The 21,375-nt window shown below is 37.5% G+C and overlaps 1 protein-coding gene across 1 annotated transcript in view; it reads right to left on the reverse strand.

Moving 5' to 3' along the window:
• Window positions 1–1,645: 1,645 nt before the first annotated feature.
• Window positions 1,646–21,375, reverse strand: part of CHRM2 (cholinergic receptor muscarinic 2) — a 125,920-nt gene continuing 106,190 nt past the window's right edge. Inside the window, exon 2 of the mRNA XM_023753496.1 lies at window positions 1,646–3,820. Within this exon, the coding sequence (XP_023609264.1) occupies window positions 2,373–3,773 (1,401 nt within the window). The 5' untranslated portion in view covers window positions 3,774–3,820 and the 3' untranslated portion in view covers window positions 1,646–2,372. The remainder of the gene's footprint in view (window positions 3,821–21,375) is intronic.

The following is a 21,375-nucleotide window of genomic DNA, read 5'->3' on the forward strand; positions in this document are numbered from 1 at the left end:
GCGATGACAATGGCGAGTAACAGGCAATTTGACTTAAAGTGAGTTGGATTGTTGCATACAAGAGACCAGAATCTGGAATCCTCAATCCTTGGATCCAAAGAGTTCATTCCACTAAAGGTGAATCTACATCATAATAGTGCAAGTTAGTAAGTGAAACATTCAGCCAGTCAATTGTTTTGTTTACAGGGAACCAAACACTCTATTGGCTTGATGCTTCTTCCACACAGTTTATTCCTGGATTTGACGAAATAAAATACAAATAAATATTAATTTAAAATGTAAATGTTTACATTGACATCATTGTAGTGTGAAGGAATCTAAACTGATGCTGTGTGTTTATACATGGAAGATTTTTTTTGGGGGGGGGGAGGGGGGATGACTGAAGTTATTCAACTAGGAAGTTATTTTTATAAAGTTAAATTAAAACATTGTTGGCAATTTGCTTCTTCCTGGCTGTTCTTTTTGTTGTTGTTTGTGTTGTGCTTTTGGTTAACTCTCAAAATTGTTGAGATGCCATCAATGAGGCAAGTCACACAAAATAACTAAATTGCTAATGTCTAATACTGATTAAGTCATCATGCAGTTCACATAGATATATAACTGGTCAAGATGAAGACCATAAACCTAAAAGGCAGAATATGAAATTTGAAAAAAGTTTTATAACTTTTATTTCTATTGATTGCATCATCTTTAGAAAATCTAATTGGAAGACTACAGTGAATATAGTAAAACAAAGGAGGAATGAAAATAACTAGATAAATCATGAATAATGTAATCATATATTTATTTGGGGTACCAAATAAAAAGTATCTACATGGAGAAGATTCTTTAAAGCCACTGTTTGGGTATTAGTTCCTGACATGACTTTCTGATGGTCTAGTATTAGAGACATATTAGAATGACCCAGGTACAGCCACTACATTCTTCTTTCAGATTCTGCTGAGCTCACCTGGCCTTTGTTTAAGTTATCTACTACATGTCTGTCACAAGGATTACTATACTTCTATTGATGGATTTTGAAGTTAAAAAATTTTAGGGAGAATTGACAGTTGAGGAATGAGGAATATACGGTTTCAGTAAATGTTTTTTAATTGCTTATTTTTTTCTCTCCATTGGATCATAGGGTGGTTATAAACAGCCTCATGAGCTGAATATTGGCTTTCAGAAAGCATTGAGGGGAAGGTCTTAATTTCTTGGGATTGACCCAGAGGTCACTGGTGCCACGGGAGTATATTAATTCTATTCAGAATTCAACATGAAAAAGGCAGCATGTTCTTCCTGCTGACAAAGGCCAGAAGTTCATGTTTTACATGTTAGCATTTCACATGCGGGTCAGGCAGATTCAGGTTGAAACAGAATGTCCTTTCAACCACCCATTTTCTTAACTGAAAATTTGCCTGGTCTCAGTAAACTTTCTCCAACTTTAATGACAACTATTTAATTTGATGAAACCTCAATTTTAAAAAAATAACTTTGGCTTCTCAAACATGTTTATGTATTAGGGAGACTATTCTATTAAAATAAGAGGCTAGTTTGGGAGAAAACCAGATTGGTGAAACCATTTCCTATAAAGAATCATAACTGAACCATATCCTTATAGGCTGTTATACCACCAAAAAATGCAAAGGACACAGTGATCAGGGATGAAATGCCCCTTTTTCATGGCTGTCTCTGGTTTAGTGCAAGTCCTCTATAATATGCCCTCACACAGTGTAGAACAGTACAAAAACGAATGCCAGAACGAGAAAAATAATGATGTGGTCTCATTAGGCTTTTTGTTTGTTTGTTTTCTTTTGGTGTGAGGAAAAGCAAAGGTAAAAAATAAGCATTTATAATATTGCAACCCTCCAGGTAAAACCATAAGAAAGGAAGAGTAATATATGCTTAGCACTCTGAGGTTGTTTCTACACTCCTTTTAGTTTTATTCCTTTACTTCTCTATGGCATAATGTCTATTTCTTTATGTTTAAGTCTCCATGTTAGCTTGTAACTGTAGCCTTTCATTGACTTATATCAATACATGGGAGCAACAACAAAAAAGGAGCAAGGTTATTCTTCTTCTTGTGCAGAAACTGATAAAATTGCAGATTCAGAAGCCCTTCTTCAAGAGACAGAAAGTGTAGAGCATTCTTAAATCCACATGTTCAACGTGTGGCTTTCATGGTCTCATTGCTCCTACATTGGCAGGGCTTATGAGGTGAGAGTTTCCCAAGCTGGAGCAGAGGCACAAAAGAGTGTCACTTTTGAGCTCCTTAACTGCACATCCATAATAAGACTCTAAAGTGCAATGGCAGAGATTTTAAAACTAGCTCTTTTACCCCTCTTCTCCTTCCCAAGTTCCCCGTGACCACCTTCCTTTGTCCCAAAGAGGTTTTACCTCGTGGCGCCTATGTTCTTGTAATGACACATGAGAAGGTGTTTAAAGGTCTTCTTGAAGGTGGCATTGCAAAGGGCATAGCAGGCAGGGTTGATAGTGCTGTTGATGTAGCAAAGCCAGTAACCAATTGTCCACACCGTGTTGGGGATGCAGGGTGCACAGAAGGTGTTGATGAGCACCATGACGTTGTAGGGGGCCCAAGTGATGATGAAAGCCAACAGAATAGCCAAGATTGTCCTGGTCACTTTCTTTTCCCGGGAAGGAGGGGGCTTCTTCTTTGCAGGCTGCTTAGTCATCTTCACGATCTTGCGAGCGACCGTGTTTTGTTTTTCATCTCCATTCTGACCTGAAGAACCAACCAGCTCCACGGTGGTATTCGTCGGGGCACACGAGTCACCCTTTTGGGTCTTGGTGACGATTTTGATACATGTTTGCTTGGAGTTCTCATCTTTGGAATAGCCCAGGGAAGTAGAAACTGTGTTTTCATCCTGGGTGATTTCATCATCTCTCATGTTAGAGGCGACAGCACTGACGGAGGTGGAATCGTTGGAGCTTTCTTTCTCCTCCGCCTGGACACAGTTTTCAGTCACAGCATCTCTAGGGGCTTTGCCATTCTGCATTTTGTTGTGTTCCAGGCCGTCAACACTGCCGGGCATGTTGTTGTTGTTTGGCTTCACTATCTGTCCTTGGATCAAACTTGGAGACACTGGATCTTGGTTGGCCGCAGGCTCCTTCTTGTCCTTCTTTATCCTGCTCTTACTGGCTCGGGATATGTGCCAGTATAACACGGTCATGATGATCACTGGCAAGTAGAAGGCTGCAATGGCAGTACCGAAGGTGACAGCAGCGTTGGAAAAAAACTGGATGTAGCATTCCCCATCCTTCACAGTTCTCACCCCCACAATGAACTGCCAGAAGAGAATCGCTGGAGCCCAGAGGATGAAGGACAGGACCCAGGCAGCTGCAATCATCATACCTGCCATTTTCGTGGTCCGCTTGACAGGGTAGGTGAGCGGTTTTGTGACACAGAAGTACCTGTCAAAGCTGATAATGAGCAGATTCATCACGGAGGCATTGCTGACCACATAGTCCAGGGCTAGCCAAAGGTCACACACCACAGGTCCCAAAGGCCAGTAGCCAATCACAGTGTAGAGGGTATACAAGTTCATGGAGAAAACACCGATGATGAGGTCAGCACAGGCCAAGCTGAACAAAAAGTAATTGTTGACGGTCTGGAGGTGGCGGTTGACTTTAATGGAGACCATGACCAGTATGTTCCCAATAATGGTCACCAAGCTGAGGGATCCAGCCACAAGGACAATAAACACCACTTCAAATGTCTTATAAGGACTGGTCAGAGCCAGGCCATTGTTAGAGGAGTTTGTTGAGTTATTCATTTTGTGTTCTCTAATCAGTAGCCAAGTAGCCAAATAAACATCTAAACCTGTAAGGAAATAGAATAAAATTAACAAATATAATATAAACATTGCTTTAAAATATATCAGATTTCTTCTTTTTGGACCACATTTACCCAAATCCTTCTTTTTTTCTACCTGTTTATTGTACCTACCTGCCCCAATTAAAAGGATGATTCAAAAGATACTTTCAGGCTGGCAATGTATTTAAAGTCTGATAATGTTTTCAATGTGATCATATCTAGATAAGAATATGTCTGTCATCTATCTATCTATCTATCTATCTATCTATCTATCTATCTATCTACCTCTATCATCAATCAAGTAAACTGAGCATAATGTTCATGAACTGAACTATATAAACCAAAATTTATAGAAAACTTTACAAAGCATCAAGAAGTTCCCGATATGGACAAAATTATGGAAGAAAGCATTAAACTTATAATATTGATTTGTGACTTTTATAGTCAATAACTCCTTTACACCTGGTAGCTCTACAACTTTTTTATAAGACTAATAATGATAATAAAGATAATATAATAACACTTTATTAACCAATACACTTCACCCAAGAAGTATTATTTCCTTGACTTCTGTTTTACACTTGCAGTCAGTATCAGATATTAACATTTCTAATATTCCACATATTGCAAAGGAAGCTATTTATTAAAATACTAGAGGCCTGATGCACGAAATTCATACAAGAGTAGGCCTTCCTTCCCCCGGCTGCTGGCACCAGCTTCCCTCTGGCACCCGGGACCCAGCTTCGTCCGGGAGGATGTCCAGTGTAATTAGCATATTATGCTTTTATTATTATTATAGATATATTGATATGATTGTATCAATTTTTTGAATGTTTTATTTTTCAAATTACTCTCAATACTATATTTCTATTTTGTTCTAGCTATTTCAAATATATTGCTTCTAATTCCATAGTGAGCAAATCATTACATTCTTTCCTTATACATTTCTCTAGTAAATGGCATGAAGATTGCCTCAAATTGCTTGACATGGTGTTGAAATGAACATTTTCACAACATGTCATGGACTTGCATGTGAATTTCCCTATTGGTCATGCCCAGGAGTGAGAGCACTGGATCAGGTCAGGGTATAAGCTTTCTTCTGAGGACCCCTATATTGTTCTCCTGGAGGGTGGCTGCAGATCCTACCCTGATCAGGTCAATCCTGTTTCTCAATAACCTTCAAACAATTGTTATGCATCTTCCTAATGTTGCCAACCTGAGAAAGGTAAAATTTAGCTTTTGGGTTTAATTTGTATTTTTCTGATTATTAGAGAGGCAGGTTCCTTTTGAGGCATGTGGAAGTATTACTCTGGTAGAACATAGTAAATGTTAACATACTTAGTTGTTATCAGAGCCTCTAAATTTTTGGTTGTAATATTTACTTGTTTCTGTTAGTGCTATCTGTAAAAATGGAAAACATTTCACTTAGAAGCAAGCACAGTGTTAGAAGGATGGCATTCCTTTCCCCGCATGTGATACACAAGCTATGTGAAGACTGTTCTAGAAAAAAAAGTTTCCTTTTGTCAACCTCTTGCCACCTCTGCTATTTACATTTCTATAAAAGTTTTACTTTTGGTGTGGCATCATAGGGCCTTATTAAAACAATAATAGGTACATCATTTATAACATAGTCACAACAGACTAAACAATGAAGATAACCTTCAGAAGACTCAACATCTTACTATGGCAAGTATATAATAATCGGTTTGGAATTTTATGATGTTAGTTTATGACTAAGTCCCAAAAGTACTATAGAAACTTATGAGAAAAAAAATCCCCTGCCTTTAGCTTTCACTACTTGAATTCTTATATTTATTCTTGCAAAGTTGTGGGTGCTAATATCTTCTTAATGACTAGCTGTGTGAGTCTGATCATGTCACTTAACTTCCATGGACTATTAATTTTATTTCTTTCTCAAACAGGGATAATAATAATGATTTTTCTTCTAGAAGTAAGGATCAAAGTGAGATAATGTCTCTGAACCATAATCTGTAAATGTTAAGCATTAAATAAATGTTCTTAATATTCAGAGTTGTTAAATGTATGTAGGTTTATTACCTTTTTTAACAGTTAAGAAAAAATTGTGTGTGTGTGCTTATGAAATAGATTCAGTGTGGGGTGTAGTGATAGAGGCAATACTAAATTATCATTATCAATGACATTAAATTATCAATAATTTTGAATTGTAAATGACAATAATATTGATAATAATGAATATATACGGAACATGATTACTCTTCACAAAAACTCCTGAGGTGATTTGTATTATTATTATATTCTTTTTTTTACAAGCATTAAATTAAAAATAAGACAATTTAGTTATCTGAGACTCAAACCCCCTTTGCCTAACTCCAGATCCTGCTCTAAATATTTATTGCTTGTCTGAGGGAAAGTCTTACCCAGCAGCAAATGTGTGCTCCAAGTATTCACCCCTCTGACTTGCCATGACTAAGCCCTCTGCCCCAACTTTAAGTTGGATCTTTGGTTTAGGCAACACAGGATCTTTGTGTCTAGGCTAAAATTGTGACTTTGAGCAGCAAATATTCACAATAAGATACAGGGTTAGTAAGTAGTGTTCTGCACATTAAAATATATGACATCTAATATAAACATTTTTCTAAAAGCAATCATCATAAAAATATGTCACCTTGTGAATTGATATGTAACCTCTAACAAAAATATTCAAATCAATCACATAAACATTCTAAACATTCACAGTAACATTTTTATGAAGTTACAAAGAGAATCCTAATTAAAATGATTTAAAAAGATTGGATATGTATTTAGATACACAGTGGAAATTAAATTAAAAAATATAAAATTTCTCCAGTCATGCAGGATGCCGGATACATGATGATCACTTCATAGATGTACCCACAATGTAATACGCTAATAAAAATTTATCAATACATGAATAACTTAAGTGATAGAATTTTTTGCACTTTAATATATTGAATTCTCACAACAACCCTGAAAAGAAGTATCTTTTTCAGTTTTAGAGATGACAATAATCAAATAGCTGGCAAGCACCTGGTAGTACCTGATTCTTAGGGCCACGATTCTTCCACTACACCAGACCATGACACAAAACCTGATTCGCTGTTTTTAAAGTTCTTTGAAGAATAAGAAAAATTGGGACAAAAGGAATTCATGATTGATAACAATTGGAATCCGGAGAGAGAAGATATGTAATTGTATAACAAAATTTCAGAACAAGAAATTAAGAGGAATTCCAATGAGGTTGAACTTATGATTACATATGTTTATTTAACTTTTGTTTTTAAGATATAATTTTGGTGTGTATATACTTTGTATAGTATTCTGATTTCTGCTGCTACTCAAATACATTACCAAAAATGGCAGGGTGTTCTGGGTGTTCTCTGCCTATCCCTTTCAGACACTGATCTCTAAGAAGCAGCCCACTTGTTGAGCAGACACTAGGGATAAAAATTATCAGCCTCACCAGTGGTGCCTGAAATTCTAACTGATAGAATAAATAAGGGCAATAATAGCTTTTTAAACTGTGTATTTAAGGGCTAAAAAGTACACTCTGTCCTGAGATAATTAAAAGTTTACTTCAACAATATTATGCCTAGATATTTAGCTTTCAATACAAAATACAACTACTAGAGAAACCATGAAAAAAAGGTGATAAAGTGAAAGAGCAGACTGCCATTGGAAGTGAGACTATACCTACTGAGGAACTAGGTGTGATAGTCTAGAAGTCTCACCCATCACCTCTCTTCTGCCCGGAGAGTGAGATGTGGTAATTTTGCATGGCATTATTGCCAGTTAGGCAGCAAATGAAGTTTATTTTCAATTTTATATAATGAAAGAGATAACCACTGACGTATATAGTCTATTTTCTGTTTTAGATCTCATAAAGATTCAATTAATTCCACTAATTTATAAACAGCTTTGGTGCTGGTATTTATTAAGCTTTGAGATTATTCTTACATCAGTGATCAGTCACTCCTGCCATCAATGATGTTGGAGAGAAAAAGAAAGAAAAGAGAGTTGGGGAGAAACATTTTAAGGAAGTCTTGGGGAGCCAAGTCCCCTTCTCTGAAGGAAGGTTTCATCACACAGTTTTGATATTGATGCAATAGACAGGGTCCTCAAACTTTTTAAACAGGGGGCCAGTTCACTGTCCCTCAGACCGTTGAAGGGCCAGACTATAGTTTAAAAAAAAACTATGAACAAATTCCTATGTGCACTGCACATATCTTATTTTGAAGTAAAAAAACAAAACAGGAACAAATACAATATTTGTATTTGCATGTGGCCCGCAGGCCGTAGTTTGAGGACCCCTGCAATAGAGGGTAACACAGTTTGCTTATATTATGACTAGAGGCCAAGTGCATGAAATTCATGCATGGAGGTGGGGTGGGGGGTCCCTCAGCCCAGGCTGCACCCTCTCCAATTCGGGACCCTGCAGGGGATGTCCGACTGCCGGTTTAGGCCTGATCCCTCTCACAATCCGGTACCGCTGGCTCCTAACTGCTCACCTGCCTGCCTGATCACCCCTAACTTCCTCCCCTGCCAGCCTGATCACCCCTAACAGCCCTCCCTGCCAGCCTCGTCACCCCTCACTGCCCCCTCCTTGCCGGCCTGATCACCCCTATCTGCCCCCCCTGCCTGCCTGGTTGCCCCCAACTACCCCCCCACCAGCCTGGTCACCCCCAATTGCCCCCCCAGCTGGCCTAGTCACCCCAACTGCCCCACCATGCCGACCTGGTCACCCCACGCAGCCTGCTGTCCAGTCGTTACTGTGACAGCATCCTGGACAATTTGCATATTCCTCTATTATTAGTATAGATGACTCATATGAGTGACTTTCAATTTTACTTAAAAATAAGAGTTCTGTCCTGGGGCTCACGACACCTTGCAACTCTGATAGCTGACATTAGTGATATTTTGACAGCATCAGGCAGAAATGAAGTAAATGTACACTTTTAAAAAATCAGGTTTTCCTTTGAGCTAAGCAACACATTATGAGCTACTGTACATATCGAGAGCTTTTGCATGAGCTCCTGACTCTCACTCAAAGAGCAGTTGTATGGGTGGGCTTGATGGCCACAGGGAGCAGTAGAGATATTGCTAGGAAATCAGAGGTTTTTCTGTTACTTTCTTCATTCTAAGACATCCTTACGATCTTTATATGCCTTCAAGGGCCGAGGAGGATGGAAGCAAAGGAGGAATGGATGACCACATAAAATAGAGCACATTCTTGTGCATGACCACATAAAATAGAGCACATTCTTGTTCACAAGGAGCTTATGCTCTAGGGGAGACCCATGTTGCTGAGGAAATTCCCAGGTACCCAAAACAACTCTGGACCAATATAATGACAAGTGCCAAGGATAAGAGTCCATGGAACAAGTCTGGTCAAATTGGAGTGAAGTAAATATAGAAGGCTTCTTAAATATATGGATCTTCTCTCTTTTCTTTTTCTCCTTCCTCTCAACATTCGCTTGTGTGTGACATATTTGTGTGTCTATATATATAATTTTAAAACTCTGTTTTCAAGGTTTTGTACTATAGTTTGTTCTCAGGAGAGTGCCATAGACTGATGGTAAGCATCTACTCTAGTGCATGGAGACTGACAACCTGTAGGTTCAGAAACACAGAAGGAGACTTAGCCATTGACTCACCTCCACTGAGTTTTTAATTATATCTAAAAAAGATGTGGTGAAAGTATTCTGGAAGCAATGGGCAGTTTTTCTCATTTAGGAAATTGCAACAGAATTGCAGGCTTTACCAGATATGCACTATGGAAAGTATTTGAGCAAAGAAAGCCACAATAAAAACCCATCACATTTATCAAGCTGTATATGTAAGGCTTATGCACTTTACTGTACGTAAGTTGCACTTTTTGTTAAAAAGGAAAAATGTAAAAATAAATGATAAATAAGAGTGAAAGTCACTGAAGCAGCAATTTTCTCCCCATGTTAGTACCAACACAAGAGAATTCGTGAATTTTTTCAGTGTGAAAATCTTAATGAATTCCCAAACCCTTATTATTATGTAAACATATTCACAACATTGGCTGCCTGTCAAACTTAAGACTATTCTTCATGACACTCGACAAGCTTCCACTCCACGTTTGCCGAACTAGCTCTTTCCTTTTTCAAAACACATCCTAAACACTACTTACTCTAGAAAAAGAAGGAAAGAGACCTAAAAATGATTTAACTAGTAGCCGTGTCCTTGTGTCCTTGTCTGTGGCCCATTTTAGTTACTTTTGCACACAATACATCTCCTGCCCCAAAAGAAAAGAGGTCTGGACAACTATAAACAAAGCACCGTCTGAAAGAAACCATTCCTTTGATGTTTAAAAATGAAATTCTTTTGAGTAAGTATTACAGGACCCTTCCTTTTCAGTATCAGGGATCTGACAGATCTCCCATACTGATGGTGCACATATCTAGTCAATGATGCTGACTAACTAGGGCGCTCTGGCCAAACGGAGCTGAAGTAGAGCAAGCCCTCTGTCTAAAGGTTGTTACATCCTCACAAGGAAGAGGCATGAAAAGGAAATGGAAGCCATCCTCGGAGAGCTGCTGAAACTTATATGTGATTTGGCAGCTGTATTTGAGTCAATGTCTGTGTCTCTTACCATCTTGAGAAGTTGGAAATTTGTATAGTCGGCTTTTTAAATTTTGTTTTGTTTCTTCCTCAAGTCGGCAGGCTGCTGGTTTAATAACTCTAAATTAGTTAATTCATTGCTTTGAATTAAACATGTGAATCAAATTATCAAATTTGCAGAGGGATTGAGGCTTGTTATGACTTTGATAAAAAAAATTCTAGAATAAAAGCCATTGTTCTAGAGGAGCTGAGCAATTCTAAACAATGCATCCCTTTAGGGATCCTTTTCAATGGTGCAGGTGCCTTCCATTGGACGCTGAGACAGAGCACAAGGCCACGTGGAACTTTTTTGAGTAGTAGATCCAGGACAGTTTTGAAAAGAGGAATGAAAATCATTTTAGGCCCAAAGATAAGCTAAAAAGACTAAGTTAATATTTTTTCCTCTGAAGAATAGATTGGAGTAGTTCAGAATATATAGGATCAGAAGTTGTGAAACGATTAGGAGGTGCACAGAGAAGTGAAATTCTTTCTTCTGAGTATAAAGAAAATACACATTTAGATAACACATCTATAACAGTTAAGTGAAGAAAAGAAAACTTGGTTGTATTTAAGAATCTATATTTATTTTAAGCATGTCTTTACTTAAAGTTGCATGACTTATGGAGAGAAAGGAAAAATAAATCAATGCATGTGTTGCTCTTCACGAAAATACACATATGAAAAGTAAAGGTAAGTGAATTGTGTTTGTAGACATAATATTCCCGGTTATCACTCCTTAAAACTAATGCACCCATAAATATAAGCATAACAGACACCATTGTTCTTCTCGTAATGATTCCTAGAATGTAGGAATAGAGTACCAAGAAAGGAATTCACCTCCATAAGGCTAAATCGTGGGTCTTTTGACTTTTCAATGACAGAAATGACACAGGCCTCATATACTTATGATTCATACCAGATTCAATGAGGATATAAAAATAAAATAGTAATGAAGTGTAGAGAATAATAAGCAGCAACTATTTTTATTGTTTCCAATCGAAAGACAAAATTATTGTTTCCTCAGTGTCTGATTGCAGCCTATTTCTAGAACTGAGCAAAATGACCACAGTGTTAGCCCACTAAAACTTGAAAAACGAGAGCCTGGAGAAGATTAAAGTCTTTACCAAATGATCTAATGGCAATTGAGATGATGGAACATAAAAAGCTGCATCAACTCAGCAAAGATTTTTGTATCTAAAGCACTAATTTAGAGTTAAAATAAAGCAAGTTGGTTGGAGAGAATGATGAACTTTATGTGGTAAATTTGGAAAGTCAGTTCTCTTACCTGCTGGAAATATGATGACTTTCTTGGTGATAAGTCACAGGGAAATCACAATGTAATTTAATATATATAATATATGCCATCAAATGCCACCCTAACCTCTTTTTCTCCACTTCCCTTCCTTTTCCTATTCCAACACCATTAGTTCAAACCTATTTAAATACCCTACCTCCTCCTCACCTTCAGTCTCTCCAAACATTTTGAAAAATCAGACCTCTCATTCAGACTGAATTAGAATTACAACACTTGATCTCGATCTTTCCTCATGAGGGAGGTCCTACATTGACTGAGCCCAGTATGAAAGCTAAGACAAAAGTGGCACTTCTCTTCTTGACTTATATCATGTGAATATCCCCAATACGGTTTATATTCTCCACCATGTCATCTAGTACAAAGTAGCTAAACTTTGAGCAATTCACATTATAGATATATTTAAATATAATGTCTTTACTTAAATAATGCATGATAAGGGAAGATATTCAAACAGATAGACTGTGAATGGATTAAGACTTGAGCACAAATCTGTTAGGCAGGATGTTTTTTCCTTCAAACACAATGTATCATCAGCACAGCAGTTTTAGTTTATATTATCTACTGGGACAAAAATATATGTAGCTAGTTCTCTAAGAGAACTCATTAAGGTAGGATTCTATAAATAATTAATCTCCAAAACAATGAAAAATGAAAAGAAATAGGAAACTAAGCAAATGTGCCCTGGATTCCTTCAACTAACCATTAGTGTGTGCAGTATGTGCCAAGCCTGTTGGCTCAGGAAGAAGGAATGATAACACACTGAAGAAGAGAATAAAGAATGGCTCTGCTCTTATGAAGCTAATAGTCTAAGGAAAATTTCTCATGAAATGTCATTTCCTCTTGAGGGGGAGAGCAGTAAAGGTCCAGCAGGCTTGATATTTTCTGTAAGACATATTAGCATGACTGGCCTCCTTCTTCCGTAAGGATGATCTAGCTCTACTTTCTGTAACCTTTATACACAGACTAGAGGCCCGGTGCATGGATTCGTGCACCAGTAGGGTCCCTCAGCCTGGCCTGTGCCCTTTCGAAATCTGGGATCCCTCGGGGAATGTCAGATTGCTGGTTTCGGCCTGATTCCCACCCTCCCCCCACCCCCTTCCCTCTGAGATTCATCAGTCTGTTCCATGTTCCCATGCCTGTATGTTAAGCATCTGCCCCCTGGTGGTCAGTGCACGTCATAGCTACTGGTCGAATGGGCGAATAGTTGAAAGGTCACTTAGGCATTTTTATGTATAGATAATATGGATGGGTCTCTGGATGTAATCGATAAAGCTTTGGAGTTAAACTTGAGACTCAAACCTATCTCTGCTAGCTACTGGTCGTGTGAACTTAAATTTTTTTGACCCACTTTCTACATCTAAAAAATTGAGGAGAATAAAATTTATCATTTGGATTTTTTTTTAAAAAATAGGCAATACACAAGGCTCCTAGCAGATGCTCATTAAGTAGTCATTATTATTAACTTCATTATCATTTTAAAAATGGTTTTAACCAACAAATAGCACATAAAAAAGAAAAAAAAGAAAAAAGAGGGAATGAAATATGCATTCTGTATTCCTCCCAAGAAAATAAGGAAGAAATTTGAAACAATTTTTATTTTGTTTGGGTCTATTCTATGTCACTTATTATTTGCTTCCATTCATCTTTAGGATTTGGAAAATCCCATGATCATTCTATGATATTCTGATTCTTAAGCTGAGATGGTAAGAAACGTCAATCTATACTTAAAAAAAACTTCAATCTAAAAATTAGTAACTAATGTTCTTCTTAACCAAAGGTCAGAAGGTTATAGACAAGTAATCTTCCCCATTAAAAATTCTTACTGTACATCCAAGAAAGATTATTTAGCAAATCTATACTTACATGTTAGCTGAGACTTATTATTAACAAATACAAAAGCAGCAAAATTCCATTCCATGTCAAACTGTGAATGCTCAGAGCAGTGTAGCCATATAGTCTATGAATATGCATGCAATTAATGTGATTTACTTTTACCAAATCACTTTAAGTGAAGTATTCAAAGAAACAACTATTTTTAAAATTTCATCTTAGCAATTTGCTCACTGAAAGTAAATATCTTATAACAACAACAAAAAATATAGAGTATTCATCATGCCAAACTGATTTCTTGAGTGAGTTATTTTAGGCTTTTTCTTGCTTAACCATGCTTACTTCTCTTGAATTCTCCAATCTCTTTATGCAAATCCTTATCTTCTCCGTATTTATTCACTGCCTCCTTCACCCATCCTATTTTCAGTGAGTGTAGCATGTAAGAAATAACATAGATTGTTTAAGGAACCACCACACAAGGCCAATTTCTCAATCTCTAATGTCATGTACGCTTTTGCCATGACTGGCCAGAAGAAACTTAACTTTATGATATGATTATTACAAAGTATTTACCTGGAAATACTATTCCATGGACAGCAGGCATAGCCTCATCATCTGAGAATCCCGGAGTCATGACCTAGCTGGAGCTGACCTCCAACAGCACCTACTGAATTTGGGGATCAGATGGCCCACCACAGCCTGCTGAGCAGGCCCTCTCCATTGTGCTATGAGCCAGTTCTCATCCTAAGCCTGGATATGAGGTCTATTCATCTCTCCATCACTCTTCACTCTGGATTATGGGTAGCTATCGGGATGTGAACACTCAGCCAAAGTGTTCCAAGGACAGACTCATTTGTAGGCCGCCTCTGAGTCTCTGTTCTCGATAAAACATCCTCAGCTCTGTGTCTGCGCTCAGGAATGTAACTTGTGAGCTGCCTGCTTCTGGCTCTTCCCTTGTTTGGTTGCTTTCAAAGCCTACTATAAAGCTGGAAGGTGACAGCTTCCCTCACTTTGCTCCATGTTGTCTTTTTCTTTTTGGTAGTGTTATTAACATAACAAATGACAAATGACATTATGCACAAAGTAGTAAGTCACAATGGTGCAGCCCTAAGGAGAAAATAGCCAGACTCCAGAAGTACCAAAATCAGGCAGGGATGTTGAAGTGGGGTGGGGAGGTTTTTCATTATGTTTTGCACAATGCCCACTACATCCTCAAATTTCCAAACTGTGATTTAGAAATAAAGATTGGGAGCCACTTGAATAAAGTTTCATTTCTGTTTAGCTATAAATCCAAGTTTTATAACCAAGTTTTTAACACCCAACCTATAGCTAGCTCCTTTATCCTTAGTATGACCTGCACATTCCTTCTCACACAAAACAAACCTTTAAATGGCTAAAACACTCGGTGGATTTACAGAAGCCAAAAAGTATTTTCACACATTGAGGTTAAATGAATTAGAAACTTATTAATTACTTTCAATAAAATGGAAATTTTCTAATATAAAAGCCAGTAAATAAGAAGTCATGAAATGAGTTTTGTACATGCTCAGGGATGGGATGGATAGACAGAGAGTCTCTTATTTTGTAATTTGAGGGTAAAACGAAGTAGGAAAAGAAAGATAATTTGAAGGAAAAGTAGATTATGGAAAGCCTTTAAAATATGTGAGTAAATTTCTTTTTTTAAAAAAAATAAAAACTGCTTAAGTTGAAGAGGAGAAAACATGATCAGTGACCTAAATATTTAAGAGCAATAAATAGCATTGGTGAGGCATGTGCTTGAGGAAGCAGAAAAAAATGATATCCAAAGAACGCAAGGGTACAAATGGCCACAGAGTTAATCTTGCAAACGGAAGGAAAGGAGTTAAGGATGAGAGAAGATTCAATTCATTTTGGAGAGTTCAAGGAACAGGGTGTTTAGGAAACCTCCTAAAGGCTATCTATTGAGTCTGAGGAAGGCAGGGTTTGGCAAAGAACTCCAGGAATAATGGAGATTAAGAACTCTATGTCAGGGAAGACCACTTAAAGTCCGAAACTGTAATAACTCAACAACTTCACCTGAGCGGGCATCGAGTCATCTCATAGACCAGAATCTTTAACTGGATTTCAATTTCAAATCAACCATCCTCATTGCCTGAATCATGGTCTCTCTCTGGATTTAGTCCAGGCTTGACCCAATCTTCCAACTATGAGTTGTTTTAAGTATCTTCCCTTTGACAACCCCAAACCCCAGTGTGGGTTCATAAACCCACTCCAAATGTTTAGTAAGTTTATAAATTCTCCAAGAGTAAGCTTTCCCATCATGGTAAAAACACCTGCTCAGCAGATCCATTTCAAGAATTAAATGAAATAATATTCACAAAGGGATTTAAACCAATACTCCCAGTTCATAAGTAAAAGCATAACATTATCTCTGGCTAGGGTGAAAGCAGGAGTGGAAAGGGAATTACTTTTACAGTTTGTAAAATTGTTGAAGGTACAATAGCTCTGTTTGAACTGTTGTTTGACTATGTTCTGTTATTTAGAAAGTACATTCTTGAATTTCTTAAGCTCACAGCAATCACATAGATTTTCTCTACTTATTCCATAAGACAACAAATCACGAAGTCAAAACCTTACATTCAAGTAAACACCACTTTTTACTCTGTACAAGTTTATGACACATTTGGTAATAATTGTTTCCTGTTCACTAACATTAGTCAGAAATGAATCCCCAGTTGCCAGACAGTGGCAGTGTACATATTGGGAAGGGGGCATGTGCTATGTATTATGTGTTCTGTTTACAAATCCTGTTACACAGAACGAATAGCATTGGACTATAGATACCCAGAGCAAACATGTGCCATGTATGACTTCTGATTAACTACTAATACATTTTTGAAGGATGAGAAATAGTAAATGGCCTTATGAATGATGACTCAAATGCTCTGCATTTCTAGGTTATATGATAAAAAACAAATAAATGGGAAAAGGGAGGATTGTGAACCTAAAATAATGTTCATGGGACAATTTAATGACTAAATTAAACAAACCTACCAAGTGAAATAAGCCTCAGCCCCCAAATTATCAATTTATCTAAGTGAGGGGTTCACTCTCATATTAGGGTGACACGGAGTGAGCTGGGCAGCTGAACGCATCACACAGACCACCTACTTTCATAGCTTTTAGCTGCCAGTGGCTGGCCCTATTGTTTTTTCCTCCTGAGTCACTGTGTGTGTGTTTTCTTTTTTAATGTAGGAACTTAGGGGCGCTCTCTGGGAGAGCTTTTTATTTTGAATTTGTTTCATGCCCCAAACAACATGTTTAATTATCCAAGATGGTATCTTCCTTGGGATTTCTGGCGTCTGCACAGCAGACACATCCCCACTGCACCCACTCCATTTCCCACGCAGACCTGTGTGTATTGAAACCACCGTGTTGGTCTGAAGTCCTGCAAAGACAGGGTCTCTGAGGCTAACTTATCTGCATCCTCATCCAGGAGAGGGTTTGGCCCCCCTGAGTTCGATCACTGTCCTCCAGCCGTGCGACTCGAACGACTCTTTCAACTCTAAACGTGGCTAGGATTCTAATTTCATTTCTCTTAGGATCCACAGAACGCTGATTGGGAGGTTGAGATGGCCTCACTGACTTCTGCCTTACGTCAGTGTTTTCCCAACTGCTCCATCTCTTTTGAGAGTATACTATCTGGGCTTTGTGTCAGCTGGCTTTCTGTGTCACTATCACCGTGCCTCCCACCCCCAATGTCCTGGTCTGGCTCAGCTTCCCTCTGTGAGCCTTCATCCATGCAAGCTTGACAATTAGATTCAAATTGCTATCTGCATCTCCATTTCAATCGCAATCTTGAACACATACAGGCATGAACTAATTCCCTCAATCTAGCTCGTATTTACCTACCAGCTCATTAAGAAGTGGCTTTAGCGTTAAAGCAAGAGCTCATATATTAGAGAAGGAAAACAATTTACTTGCAAGTTCATTTGGGCATTTTCTCCAATGTCAGAGCAAATGTCTGTCCTTGGGATATAAGGGTGTTTTCTCGCCAGCCCTGGTCTCTCTGGCTGTCTGATTCCTCAATTAACTGAAACTTCTGTGCTGGTGATTTCATCCTGGACTTATTTAGTGGACAGGCTAGAAATAGTCATCCGGTGGCTTACATGCTGGCTGTAGAGCATCACTTTAATTGCTGCCTAAGTATTCCTGCAAGAAGGGCTCTCTGGAGAGGGTGTGCTGGAGATGTATAACAATTTGCAAAGGGTAAGGAGGGGTATTTTGATGCTTTCCATTGGAGGCCTGGAATCTAAAATAAAATTACAAAAGCAGACACATATAAATCAGATCTTGTATTAGGCTCTGTGTTATAGAGCAGAATTCAGTGCCTGGGATTTCTGCCTAAAGTCTCAGTTAAACATGGTGTGTTTTTCTTTTTTTACTTAAAAACCTCATGAGATTTATTTATGATATAGTTTGCTCTGCTTACAAAGTTTCCTCTGCCAGTGGACATCAGAAAAGTAAAATGTATTGTGAATTTTCTTTCTGATTTTCAAAATTAGAACATTATGAAAAGTAAACCTACCCTCCAAGAAGAGATTTTGGAGAATCATTCCTACCTGACCAACAAGAACTACTGTCCTCTTTATTTGGCCATTCAACAGATAATTTTCCTTTAGTTACCTTCAGGGGATAAAGTAATGAACAATATTGACTTGTTCCCTGTTGTCAAAACCCTTACAATATAGTTGGAGATACCTGTGAACTTTTATTGGCACTGAAATTTTGTTGCACATCTTCCTACATACATATGTGAGCACGCAATAAATACACTCACCTATATATGCATGCAAACTTTAAAGGTTTTAGATCAGATGGTAGACACCATTGTCTCCCTGGGGCCAGACAGAGGATGGAACAGGTAAGAGAAGCAGGTTGGGGGTAAGTGAACATGTGGGCAAGCTGCATGGCTGGTAGGCCTTGGACAGGTGCTACTTCACTATGCAGCTCCAACTGAGGTGGGAATGTGGACACAGAGTTGTCAGATATGCAGAAGTGTAAAGATACACTGGAAATCTGGTTTTTGTGTGTATCCTCTCAATTTTTAAATGTTGGCTCAACATCATAAAATACTGAAAAGTGAGCAAAACACATCTGTGTATGGACAGATTTGGCCTGTAGACTCCCACTTTTATGACCTTTGGCATTGACTATCTTAAAACATTTTCAAATAAAGATAAATATGGACATTTTTCTATGACATTAGATAATCTTCTAATGCATCATTTTAACAGGTATTTTAGATTTAGTTTTGTGGCCATACTATAATTTAATTAAACAATCCTGATTTGTGACACAGGTCACTTCCAATTTTTCACTCTAACAAACAATGGTGCAAGGAACGTCCTTTTATATGTGAAACTATAATTTATATGGACTATATTTTAGGATAATATTTGAATAAATTTAATATTTATTTTTTCCAAATAGTATAAAAAACAATTTACACTTTCTCCAAAAATTTGAAAATCTAATTCTATCATCTACTAAATATTTCCATAAACGCAGGTCTATTTGGGGGGTTTCCATTCTATTTCCTGGTTTTATGTTTTATCCTTGTACCAGTAATATTATTTCCCTATTGTAATTTTATAATATTTTCAGAGCCTCTAATTATGCATTTCCCCATTTATTAGTATATTGTTTTCAATTATCTTTAATATATTTTCATCATATTTTAATATAAACATCAGACTTTTGTGAGTCCCTTTATTCGTATGGAATTTTTATTAAACTGTTATAAATTAACAGGAAAAAATAAACAACTGCTTAGTAGTAAGTCTTCCCCTACAGAAATGTTTTCTACTCACTCAAGTTTTTTCTTTTGTCCTTCTTTGATGCCTTATAGTTTTCTTCATATATATCTAATATGAAATTTTTATAGACCTGTGTTTATGTGTATATATTTCTATATAGTTTGCTAAGATTGACCTGACTTATTTTTAGTTGCCCAGCGAATATAATCTGTCACTGTATTTATAATTGTGTTGTATACATATATCCATACTTCATATGGACTAAAGAGGATATGTTAATAAAATGAAACTATTAATCTGAATTTGGCCACCTCTATATAATGTATATAGGATGTATTCATATATGAAAGCTATTATTTATCATCTGGCCACTTTCCATGTACAAATCATTGATATTTTAGGTAAAGATTATGCTTATTAATTTACTCTAAATTATGCTCTGAATTTGTCCTGTGTAGAACTGAGAGTTTTCCAAAATAATAAAAACAGCGTATAAATCTGCAAAGAGCCCCTTCCCAATTAAAAGAATTATTTTACTCTATAAATTAGCTGAGCTAATACAGGACCTGGTCCCACTCATAAGTTGGTTTTCATCACATTATTTAAGATACTTATAAATAAAAAAACATCATATCCAATATATTTAATATATTTCTTTCATCACATAAACTTGTAAAATAACCTAATAATTATGGCAAATATTTGAATAAAGCTAAATGTGTGTCTTTATATAAAGACAATAAAGCTAAATGTGTGTCTTTGTTGGAAAGGAGCAAAGGCACTTTGGTGAATATTCTATAACCAAATAAATACCTTTATATTGAATAAGGAATTGATGTGGCTTATCTAGTGTAGCCCAGCAAGGTTGAAATAGTATTTTTAAGTCAAACATATAGTATTAATTAGATTAAAATGCAAAAACAACTTGAAAATAACTTTGATACATAAAATAACCACTAAAGGTCAGTGAGCACAGACACAAAATACATTACTGACTCTTCTGAGTCACCACTGATGTTTGAGCTCTGACACTTTTGACTATAAAAATGGCAGGTTTATTTTTGTTTTTGAATGTCCCCACCTTCTCCCCAAGGCCTGTCACTCTGTGATGGGGAGGTCAGGGAAGGGGGTGGTGCCCGCAGCAGGTACACTCAGGGAGGCAGAGAGTATCTGGAATAGCGAGGTCCTGATTTCACCTTTCATTACTGAGTCTCCTGCATTGACATGGCATCTCAACAGCCACATGGAAGCAACCTTCAAACAAAACAGTGGAAACGTGGTCACACTGTTTTTTAGCACTGAGTACATGTGCTGATTGAGTGATTTTTAAAGAAGAACAGTTTATTGCTTTTTTAGGGAGAGAGAAGAAGGGAGAAGAGAGAAACATGGATGTGAGAGAATGATGTCTATCGATCAAGGATTGAGCCTGCCACCCGGGCATGTGCCCTGACTGGGAATCAAACTAGTGACCTTTCAGTGCATGGGACGATGCCCATCCACTGAATCACACTGGCCAGGGTGTGACTGAATGAATTTTTCACTTTTCAGTTGGTGGTTGTGACGACTACGCAGATTGATTTTGTAAGTGCTTTTTTCTTTTGGAAAAAGAAATCGGGTATGAAAGCATCTGGATCTGCATTTTCCCCCATCATACTTATTGCTCTCTGATTTGGGTTGTATTTTCTTGATCACTGAAATTTGAAATAAGAATTCTATGCCTGACGTATCTGAAAACATTTCTTTATTGATGAAATAGGATCAAAACCGTGCCCACCCCATTCCCATGTTCTTCTTAGAGTGGGTTTATTTAGGTGACAGACAGAAAGCTACTGAGCTAGCGTTGGCTGCGTTCCCATGGATGGTCATCCCAAGCACTTCTCCAGGGGCCTGCCAAGGACTGTGGCTACATCTTCAAGGGAGTCTGTGCACATCCATGGGCTTACATTACACTCTCTCTTCAAGGAGCTAGAGCTGAGAAGAGCTGACATTCT

This window comes from Myotis lucifugus, unplaced genomic scaffold (assembly GCF_000147115.1).
Source record: "Myotis lucifugus unplaced genomic scaffold, Myoluc2.0 scaffold_46, whole genome shotgun sequence".
Taxonomy (NCBI): Eukaryota; Metazoa; Chordata; class Mammalia; order Chiroptera; family Vespertilionidae; genus Myotis; species Myotis lucifugus.